Source organism: Cynoglossus semilaevis, chromosome 2, assembly GCF_000523025.1.
Source record: "Cynoglossus semilaevis isolate Cse_v1.0 chromosome 2, Cse_v1.0, whole genome shotgun sequence".
NCBI classification, from domain to species: domain Eukaryota; kingdom Metazoa; phylum Chordata; class Actinopteri; order Pleuronectiformes; family Cynoglossidae; genus Cynoglossus; species Cynoglossus semilaevis.
This window is the reverse complement of record NC_024308.1, coordinates 183267-194395: the sequence shown is the minus strand read 5'-3', so window position 1 is coordinate 194395 and position 11129 is coordinate 183267. Positions and strand designations below refer to the sequence as shown.

General features: G+C 51.2%; 1 protein-coding gene across 3 annotated transcripts; it reads left to right on the top strand.

Annotated features, from left to right (window-relative positions):
- Positions 1–37: 37 nt before the first annotated feature.
- Positions 38–10551, top strand: LOC103392900 (E3 ubiquitin-protein ligase HERC2-like). Of its 3 annotated transcripts, none has more exons than XM_025064688.1 (29): positions 38–143; positions 335–431; positions 509–634; positions 1503–1725; positions 1810–1910; positions 2027–2168; positions 2295–2399; positions 2482–2653; positions 2999–3172; positions 3407–3595; positions 3741–3892; positions 3979–4136; positions 4228–4341; positions 5191–5442; positions 5523–5716; positions 5800–6000; positions 6171–6399; positions 6526–6829; positions 6995–7179; positions 7254–7409; positions 7753–7938; positions 8025–8201; positions 8301–8404; positions 8588–8738; positions 8823–9037; positions 9305–9437; positions 9597–9724; positions 9806–10001; positions 10364–10551. In XM_025064688.1, exons 1-29 carry the CDS (start codon positions 72–74, stop codon positions 10534–10536), a joined length of 4809 nt encoding a protein of 1602 aa, XP_024920456.1. In that variant the 5' UTR covers positions 38–71; the 3' UTR covers positions 10537–10551. The 3 variants fall into 3 exon arrangements, with proteins under 3 accessions (XP_024920456.1, XP_024920460.1, XP_024920455.1); XM_025064692.1 differs by having other exon boundaries at positions 506–634; positions 8040–8201; XM_025064687.1 differs by having other exon boundaries at positions 506–634.
- The last annotated feature ends 578 nt before the right edge of the window (positions 10552–11129 follow it).

Below are 11129 nucleotides of genomic sequence, written 5' to 3'. Positions count from 1 at the left end.
TGTTTGCCCTTCACTTCTGTTCTCGGTGTCTCCGGGTGGCTGCGTCGGCGGCCGGGGGTGGGGGGGAGAAGATGCCTTCTCCATCATTTACCCTGGATGCTCAGCTGAGGTTTCATGACAAATGGCTGAAGATCGATTTACAGGTTTGTGTGTCACTACTCACTTTTTTTTCCCAGAACAAAATGAATGTCAACATCCTGGGATGTGACCCATGATGTCACTGTCTATTTGACAATGTCAGAGGTGACAAGGTTTGACTCGTTAGAGGAACGCTGTTAGCTTCCTGCTAATAAAAAACAAGCTCATGTCACTGTGCTCTCTGACTGGTCCACAGAGAGCCTTTTCTCCTGAGGGTCTGAGTGAGATGTGGAACGAGATGGTCAAAGACGAGGAGATCACCTTCAGTGGAGGAGAAGATGCTGCTCACCCTGGTAGGTCAGCAGGTGTTGACGTGTCAGAGACGACGTGGGCGGGGCTTCACCTGATCTTGTTTGTTGTTGTTCAGAAGACTGTGACTGCTTTGGAGCTCAGAAGAAAGACGAAGCCAACGACAAAGAAAAGAAAGAGGAAGAAGAGACGTCAGCTTCTGTCCATCACGCCATCATCGAGTCCTGGGACTGGGGACGACAGCCAGGTCAGAGCAGGAGCTCCTCCTTCTCCTCCTACTCATTCTCTTCCTCCTGCTCCTCCTTCTCCTCCTCCGTCACCTCCTTTATCACTTTTATCACTGTCCCTGTCTTGTTGTTGTTGATGGACGTGGAGTGGAGTATTAGTGTTAAGCGCGCCACCTGTCTGTTGATGAAAGAGAAGATCAAGTTATAAAGTACTGGCTGGAGACCTCTGTCTCCAGGACTGATCCAGTCCAGATCCAGGACTGATCTAGTCCAGATCCAGGACTGATCCAGTCCAGATCCAGGACTGTCCATGGACTTCAGTCCTGACTGTTTACCAGCACACAGACAGCTGCTGAGGTCATGTGACCCAGAGAGGCCCAGGCTGTGTTTACCTCCAGAGCTGGGTGGGACAGTGCTGTGCTGGGGCAGATAAGACTTAGGTTAAAAATGTTGGAGCATCTTTTCAAGCCTCCCCCTCACACACACAGAGCATATCCCAGAAGCTTCATCTGGGCCGTGCTCATGTTCAGACAGAGTTACCGACTTGTCTGTTTGTCCTCTCATGTCAGTGTACCTGGAACCGATCCATCCATTCACACCACAGTCCGATGGTTCTCTCTGTGAAGAACAGGTCATGTGACAGTGTCAGTTAGTACTCGAGATATGTCAGGACTTTTATTTTGAAAGGGAGCTGCTGCTCTGAGTTCTTGTCAGTTCTGACTCGTTGTTGTCAGAGGTTCCATCAGTCTTCACGGTTGTTGAACCTCAACCTGTGGTTCGTGCACAGGCGCCACACATGCATGTCTTTGTCTTTGCTCCCCTGAAGTACTCTGGCGCCCCCCGGGGGAGACGTACTTCTGGGTTTAACTGAATGATGTGTGTGTCCAGATGGTATGGAGCTGAAGGAGTGTCTGATGGTCCTGGTGGAGGACCAGCAGAAGATCTCCTCTCTCCTAGCTAAGAGCACTCTGTCAGCTCAGCGGCTGCGTCAGCGTCTGGTCATCCTGGAGAGATACCTCATCTCCCTCAGCCACAGCATGATGGAGGAGAAGTACGAGGTCTGCTGGAAGACTCCGCCCACTCCGCCACTTCCTGCCACAGACAACAAGAGGTTCATAAGTAACAGTGAGGACGAATTAATCTAAAGGTCGTTGGTTTTTTACCAACTGAGTTTCTGTTTCTTTTCTTGTTTCAGTTCTCGGCCCGTAAATAAAGGTGTTGAAGGTTTGGCCAGAGTGGGCTCTAGGGCGGCGCTCTCTTTCGCCTTTGCCTTCCTGCGTCGTGCCTGGAGATCAGGTGAGAAGGTCTGCTCCAGGGGGTCCAGCTCAGTAGACCAGGAGATAAGACCAATACACGTGGGGGAGGGGGGGGGAGTCCTGCTGTCCCTCTGACCTTCAGTGTTGTCTCCTCAGGAGATGATGCCGATCTGTGCAGTGAGCTCCTGCAGGAGTCTCTGGACGCTCTCAGAGCTCTCCCTGAGGCCACGCTCTTCGATGAGGGCAGTGTGTCGTCGGTGTGGTTGGAGGTGGTGGAGAGAGCCACCAAGTTCCTCAGGTCGGTTCTTCTTCTCCATCAACATAACTACCGGATCAGAACCGTCCTGTGTTTGTGTGACCACGGTGTGGTGTGAAGGTCCGTCTGGATGAAGATCCATCTAACTCTGTTGTCCTCTCAAACCAGTGACGTCCACGGAAGTGCCACCACCAAAGGGAACATTCCTCTACAGGACCAGCACCTGGTTCTGGCCATTCTGCTGGAGCTGGCAGTGCAGAGAGGAACTCTCAGGTGAGGAAACATCTCAGCTGACTTCTAACCAAACTCAGACTCACCCTCAGTCCCACTCACCTCCATGATGTGCCCCCTGCAGTCAGCTGCTCTCTGCTGTCTTGCTGCTGCTTCGTCTCTGGGAAAGTGGCACCAAGGAGATGGACAATGAACGCTCCACGCAGGGAACCAGCGCCCCCTTACTGCCACTCCTGCAGCGCTTTCAGAACATACACAGCAGCAAAGAGGAGGTGGCTGAAGAGGAGGAACCTGAGGTGAAACATGTTAACAGATAATAGAGTCAATGTCATCTTCAGTCTGTGATTCTGTCCACATCCTAACCACCAGGACCCACACACTCTGCCACAGATAACTCATTTATCAGAGATTTTAGTTCAGACCAAAGTCCATGGAGAAAATCACTAATTTAATGTTTACATAGATACAGGAGCTGCTGGTCCACTGCTGCCTCTCGTGGTCAGTTTATGTCACTGACGTAATTGTGAACAAAGGATGCTGGGAGAGTGTGTTACCTCCAGTTTTAGTATTTGTGAGCACTGGTTATTAAACTAACATTTCTCCATTTATTGTGGGTTTTTGTTTTGTATTTATTTTTCCAGATCCTCACTGCCCCCTTGAGTCCAAATGAGAGTTTCCTTCAATACCTGACCTTACCACAGGATAATGACTTGGCCATTGACCTTCGCCAGACGGCGGTAGTGATCATGGCCCACCTGGACCGACTGGCTGGTCCATACAGTCCTCCACAGTGTAACTCTCCATCCTCACACAAGGTCAGAGGTCAACTCTGTTTGACCCCAGTGTTAAAGTGATAAAGGTCGACAGGACTTGTACTTCCTGACTGCCTTAGTTCCTTAACAAGAAATTCTTCTTTAGTAACAGTCAAAGTGACTTCAGTCCTTGTTGTGGCTTCTGCCCTCGCTCCGTTCTTCTTACTTGACTGTTGACAGTGACACGGGCTGGGGATGAAACACCGCTGGACCACAATGTCCTTTCTTTGTTCCCAGGGTTCCTTGCAGGAGGTAATAGCCTGGGGTCTTCTGGGCTGGAAACTGTATGCCAATGTTAACGGACCAATCCAGTGTAGGTCTCTTTCCAGCCTGGGTGTGGCCCAGATTGTGTGTTCAGAGAAGGGTTTCCTCATCCTGTCACGAAGCAGCTCTGTCTACACACAGAACTACAAGAGTACAACCCTGGTGAGTCCATCTGACCACTGTGGTCTTCAAACATCTGATCAAACACCACTGTGGTCTTCAAACATCTGATCAAACACCACTGTAAACACCACTGTGGTCTGTGGTCTTCAAACATCTGATCAAACACCACTGTGGGTTTTTCCAGTCCCCGATGATGATCCACAGTCTGAGCTCCAGAAAGATCGTGAAGCTGGCCGCTCACCCTGATGGTCAGCACTACTTGGCTCTGTCAGCTAATGGGGAGGTCTTCTCCTGGGGCTGTGGAGACGGAGGACGTCTAGGACATGGAGACACCACGTAAGAAAACACACACTCCACCAATCAGCTGATGTGCAGACCTGTCTGGGCTGCTGCCCTGACCTTTGGGCTGTGTGTGTGGCCAGGTATTTGGAGGAACCTGCACTCATCACAGCTTTCAGTGGGAAGCAGGCAGGAAAACACGTGGTCCACGTCGCCTGCGGGAGCACGTATAGTGCCGCCATCACCGCGGATGGCGAGCTGTACACATGGGGGCGAGGGAACTACGGTCGACTGGGCCATGGTAAGCTCCGCCCCCTCTGGTCACAAGGCCTAATGTTGGGGCACTTTTTGTTCTGAGTCAAAACTGATTAGTCTTGTCTGTGGTTAACCAGGGTCCAGTGAGGATCAGACCACGCCCATGTTGGTGACGGCCCTGAAGGGTCTAAAGGTCGTCGATGTGGCCTGTGGAAGTGGAGATGCTCAAACACTGGCTGTGACCGAGAACGGTAGGGATGCACTGACTGACTCTGCCTTACAGCAGGAAGGTCAGTGGTCCGACTGACTGACTGACTGATTGATTGACTGACCGACCGACTGACCGACTGATTGACTGACTGACCGACTGACTGACTGACTGACTGACTGATTGATTGACTGACCGACTGACTGACCGACTGACTGACTGACTGACTGACTGATTGATTGATTGACCGACTGACTGACCGACTGACTGACTGACTGACTGACTGATTGATTGACTGACCGACTGACTGACCGACCGACTGACTGACTGACTGACTGACTGATTGATTGACTGACCGACTGACTGACCGACTGACTGACTGACTGACCGACCGACTGACTGACCGACGACTGACCGACTGACTGACTGACTGACCGACGACTGACCGACTGACTGACTGACTGACCGACGACTGACCGACTGACTGACTGACTGACCGACGACTGACTGACTGACTGACTGACTGATTGATTGACTGACCGACCGACTGACCGACTGACTGACTGACTGACTGACTGATTGATTGACTGACCGACTGACTGACCGACCGACTGACTGACCGACGACTGACCGACTGACTGACTGACTGTTCATGGATATTGATTGAAGAGAGAGTTTCTAAAAATGTGAAGTATTTACTTGTTATATGTGGATAATAATTATTCATAATAATTTTTCCACATGTGGGATATGATTGTGTAACAATGTGTAATGTTTGTGGTTCCTCTGGCAATTGAACCATCATTCTATTTAATTCTCCCATTTAAATGGGTTAGAAGACAATAGACATAAAGATCCCCAGACTTTCAACCAGCCGTCTGTATGTCTGCAGGTCAGGTCTGGTCCTGGGGGGACGGAGACTACGGTAAACTGGGCCGAGGGGGCAGCGACGGCTGTAAGACTCCCAAACTGGTGGAGAAGCTGCAGGATCTGGACATCGTGAAGGTTTGCTGCGGCAGCCAGTTTTCCGTGGCCCTCACCAAAGACGGCCAGGTTTACACCTGGGGCAAAGGAGACAACCAGCGCCTGGGTCATGGTACCGATGAACACGTCCGCTATCCAAAGCTGCTGGACAGTTTACAGGGTAAGACGGAGGAAACCAGGATGATGTTTGTTGTTTTTGGATCTTGTCTGAAATCTGATGTTCTGATGTTTATGGAGCAGACAAGAAGGTGGTGGACGTGGCCGTTGGCTCCACCCACTGTCTGGCCCTGACAGAAGACGGAGAGGTTCTGAGCTGGGGCAGCAACGACAAACTGCAGCACTTTGATACGCTCTTCTCCAACAAGAAGCAGCCCAAAGCTCTGCCAGGACTCAACTCCAAACACATTGTGGGAATCTCCTGTGGTCCAGGACAGGTACCCAGAAACACCCACTGCTCCACAGGATGTCCACGTGTGGTTCCAGCCTGGAGATGACCAGCTGTTCTCCATCTTTTCAGAGCTTCGCCTGGTCCTCCTGCTCAGAGTGGTCCGTGGGTCAGTGTGTGCCCTTCGTGGTGGACATCTGTCCCGTGACCTTTGAGCAGCTGGACCTGCTCCTGCGACAGGTCAGCGAGGGAATGGACGGTAGTTCGGACTGGCCCCCCCCTCAGGAGAAGGAGTGTATCGTCGTAGCCACACTCAACCTGCTCCGCCTCCAGGTAAAACTCCACCTGACAATACTGATGGCAGGGACACAAGCGATGCTGGTCCACTGCTGCCCCCTGTGGTCAGTTTGAGTCACTACTACATTTTTGAACAACAAACGCAGTTCAACTGAGCGGTGGACGATGTGGGTGCGTGGCTTCTCTCTTCTCTCTCTCTCCCTCAGCTCCACGCTGCCATCAGTAACCAGGTGAATCCAGAAGACCTGGGTCTGGGTCTGGGCAGTCTCCTGCTCAACAACCTCAAACAGACGGTGGTGGTGCTGGCCAGCAATGCCGGGGTTCTGAACACGGTCCAGGCCGCTGCTCAGGCCGTGCTGCAGAGCGGCTGGTCAGTGCTGCTGCCCACCGCTGAGGAACGAGCTCGCGCTCTGTCCTCGCTGCTGCCCCACGCTGGTGAGAGTCTGTCACTGCTATTGTTTTGTTGAAATTCTTCTACAGGAGACATGGGTTCTGTTCAAGACAAACATCTTCACTGTGTGGATCTTTGCTGAAGCTTCTGATCTCGGTTTCTCTTCTCAGTGTCAGGAAACGAAATGAGCGTCAGTCCCGGGCGTCGCTTCATGATCGACCTGCTCGTCAGCAGTCTGATGGCCGACGGAGGTTTGGAGTCCGCTCTCAACGCCGCCATCACCGCCGAGATCCGAGACATAGAAGCCAAGAAGGAGGCGCAGAAGGAGAAGGAGATTGATGAGCAGGAGGCCAATGCCTCCACCATGCACCGCTGTCGCACCCTGCTGGACAAAGACCTCATCAACACTGGAATTTACGAGTCTGCGGGGAAACAGAGTCTGCCGCTGGTGCAGCTGGTGCAGCAGCTGCTCAGGTACCAGAGATGAAGAACATCTGCAGGAGATACTGCTGTTTCTTATTGGGGCGGGTTAGAGGAGGAGGAGGAGGGGCATGGGGGGGAGGGGCAGTAAACGAATGGTCCAACAAGTTTGCGGTACCGTGTTCTTGACCCTTTCTCCCTTTGACCCTCTGTGTCCAGGAACATCGCCTCTCAGACCATCACCAGACTGAAGGACGTGGCCTGTCGGATATCGAACTACTTAGAGGCCGAGCACGTCAGTAAAGAACGTTCTGCGTCTTTGGATCTGCTGCTGAGGTTCCAGAGGCTGCTGGTCAGTAAACTGTACCTGGGCGTCAGTGGATTAGAGGACAGGAACGGATACAGTGAGTTCTTCTATCTGGAACATTTATCGGTTCTGTTTGCGCCTGCTGCTACTTGACTCTCCGTGTTCTCGCAGATCCAGAACTTCTGGGCGTGGGTTCCCTCCTGAAGAAGTACATCGCTCTACTGTGCACTCACATCGGTGACATCCTCCCGGTGGCCACCAGCATTGCCTCTTCTGGACCCAGACACTTTGCTGAGGTGTCCAGAGTCATCGAAGGAGATCTGACTGGTAACTGATGGCCACACCCACAAATGATGATATCACACACTTGTCAGAGTTGAGGAACAAAACTTTGAATACAACGATTGGGAGTGTAAAGAACCGTTCTTCACCAATCAGGAATCTGTGTGTTTCAAACTCCACCTACTCAGTTGTGACGCAGCAGTCCTTCTTCTACAGCAGGAACTGTTTTGGAACCATGTAACAGGAACAACCAAATAGTTCCTGCAGCTGGGTCTACCGCCAGGGGGCAGTGTAGCAGCAAGAAACATATAAAGATATAGACTGAAGTTGTTCTCCTGGTTGAAGGTCAGAGGTCATTGTCTGGCTCTGTGTCTTCTCTGATCTGCAGGAGTTCTTCTTCCTGAGCTGGTGGTGTCCACCGTCCTCCTCCTCACCCTGGACAACGCTCTGATGCAGGAGACCGGCTCCATCTCTCTGCTGGCTGGACTCCTGGAACACCTGGATCGATTCAACCACCTGGCTCCGGGACACGAGAGAGACGAGAACGAGGACCTGGCCTGGCCGGGCATTATGGGTAATCAGTGTAGCTGGCGTGTCTCCGTCAGCGTGTGTGATTTCTGCTGCAGTCAGTGACGGAGAGATGGTGTGGGTTTTGTTCAGGTTCCTTCTTCACAGGTCAGAGCTGTAAGAACAACGAGGAGGTGTCTCTGATCAGGAAGGCAGACCTGGAGAACCACAACAAAGACGGAGGCTTCTGGACCATCATCGATGGAAAGGTCTACGACATCAAGGACTTCCAGGCTCAGTCTCAGTCCCTGTCAGGGAACAGTGTCCTGGGTAAGACTGTGCTCCTGGTCCTGCTCCTGGTCCTGGTCCTGGTGTTGAAGCACATGTTCACCCCTGGTTGGTTCTCTTCTCTCCTCTTTGTCTTTTCAGCTCAGTTTGCAGGAGAAGACCCTGTGGTGGCTCTGGAAGCTGCTCTGCAGTTTGAAGACACCCGGGAGTCCATGCAGGCCTTCTGTGTGGGACAGTACATGGAGGTAGGTACTAACCCTGACCTCCACCACGGCCAGACAAACACCTGAACAGGTCCTGAAGATACTGGGTCACAGTACATCTTACCAGGGAGATTGGCTTCAGCAGCAGGGGGCACTAACAGTACCCTAAAGCTAGCCTTCATGAACCTCCAGAACCAACCAGTCAATCTTCTCCTCCACCTCCAGCCAAACCAAGAGACGGTCACCACCCCTGACCTCAGCAGTCTGTCTTCACCTCTGATGGACACAGAGAGGAACCTGGGCCTCCTGCTGGGCCTCCACGCCTCCTACCTGGCCAAGAGCACGCCCCTCTCCCCCATGGAGACGGAATGTGCCAGTGAGTACGGTCAGACGGCCGACTGTTTGTACCATCACTGGTCGCAGACCTTTGACCTACAAATACTCTGTCTGTGTGTCACAGAATGGCTCCAGTCGTCCATCTTCTCTGGAGGTCTACAGACCAGTCAGATCCACTACAACTACAACGAGGAGAAGGACGAAGACCACTGCACCTCCCTGGGATCGACCACTGCAGACAAGGCCAAGCTGTACTCCAGGAGACTGACCCTCAGTGACCACGCCCAGCCGTTCCTCCAGGCCATCGCTGACAACAACACTCAGGAGCACACGGTCAAGGTAGAGCTGGCCCAGACCAGACCACAGCTAACATGGAGTCACTAACAGTAACTTATGGCTAAATGCTAACTATAAGTTGAGCAATGCTGAGGTTAAAGTTTGTTCCTAACATTGAGTTGTTTTTGTGTCTGAGATTGAAAATCTGCTCAATGAGCTAGTTCTAGATAAACTGATGATGTCACATCAGAACCTAGTTCTAGATAAACTGATGATGTCACTACCTCTCTCTGACATCAACCAACCTTGTTGTTCTGGTCCCAATGGCAGGACTTCCTGTGCCAAATTGAACGCTGCTGCAGACAGTACCACCTCATCACACCCATCACCTTCCCCCCGGAGCACCCTGTGGAGGAGGTGGGCCGTCTGCTCCTCTGCTGCCTCCTCAAACACCAGGACCTGGGTGTGCTGATGTGGTCATGTGCTCAGTAACTAATTTAGTTCAGACCAAAGTCCATGGAGAAAATCAGTGATTTGAGCTCACACGTTCAGTGATAGTCTCTATGAAATGTCTTTTCTTATTTTTCTCACTGAGGCCCCTCTGTTCCTCTTTCTATCACAGGTCAAGTTGCTCTTTCATTGGTCAGTCAGTGTGCTCTGGGTGTCGACCAGGGGAAGCAGAGGTCACTCCCCAAGTCAGTGATCGATGTGTGCCGTATGGTCTACCAGGCCAAGTGTTCTTTAATCAAGGTAGTGTTTCTGCTGCAGCACACGCCCCAAGAACCTCCGGGCCTCAAAGGAACCAGTTCATGATTCCCCTTCTTTTTACAGACCCACCAGGAGCAGGGTCGCTCCTACAAGGAGGTTTGTGCTCCGGTCATCGAGCGTCTGCGTTTCCTCTTCAATGAGCTGCGTCCTGCTGTCAGCAATGACCTGTCCATCGTCTCCAAACTGAAGCTGCTTAGCTCACAGCCACGGTGGAGGAGGATCACGCAGAAACTGATACGAGAGCGCAGGAAAAAAAGAGGTGAGGCTCGGGTTCACCTGAAAGTCTTCAGCTTTTTAGACAGTCACCACTGACGTTCACTCTAAGCTGCTTTAGAAAAACCACCGTGTTTGCTCTTCAGCGCCACCACTCAGAATGGCACTGCAGAGGCTTAGACTTCAGACTTAAAAGCAGGACATTCGGCCCCACTGTAGTAGGACTATCAGAAAGTAGTGGAAGTGGAGTGTCATGTTCATACCTGTCAGGGTTCATACCTGCCTCTGTTCCAGCTTCTTCACAAACCTGAAACATGTCAATGCAGTTACTGGTACTGTCCTGAGTTCCTGTTTTTCTGTGGTCTGTCTGGCACAAAAAAAGTTTTTTTTTGTTTTTTTGTTTTTTAGTGCCTAAAAAGTCCGAGTCTGCTGACATTGAGGAGCCAAAGCTGGAGAACGAGGAGACCAACCAAGAAGAAGTCAACGTTCACATCAGCTCCAGCTCAGCAGTGGGAAAAGTACCAGCTGCCAGAACCACCAAGGTACCCAGCTGTTCACAACCTGCCATGTTGAGATCATGACCTCTGACCTTTCTCAGTTTTACTGAGCTGGAGCTTAAGGGGGCGCTAAAACATATTCATACGTAATGATTAGCGCTCAGTCTGTGTGTGTGTGTGTGTGTGTGTGTGTGTGTGTGTGTGTTTTTTTGAACATTTCCCTCACGGGGGGGGGGGGGGGGGGCACATCACGTTAAAAAGTCTTAGATAATATGGAGGTGAATGGTTTACAGTGGTCATTTACTCCTCATTGCTGATTGGATTTCTTCTTTTGTTATTTTAGATGTTATAGAATAATAGTTTGGAGTATTCCTTAAAGTACTGTTGTCTTTTCTCCAGACTAGTTTCTTCTTTTATATCTAGTTCTATTCACTTGTTGTTTTCTTAACTTGTGTGAAAGACGTTTCATAGATTGACCAGAGAACTGTTGCTTTGTCTTTTCTGTTTTTCCTTTTTAATCATGCATTCGTTTGTGTTGAATCCTGATCTCCTGGTCGTCAACAAGGACAACGTCGTCGTTGTTGTTGTCGTCGTCATCGCAGTCGCGTTGTTGACGTTGTTGACGTTGTTGACGTTTGTCGACGTTTGTCGACGTTGTCGTTTGTTCCTCCAGGACA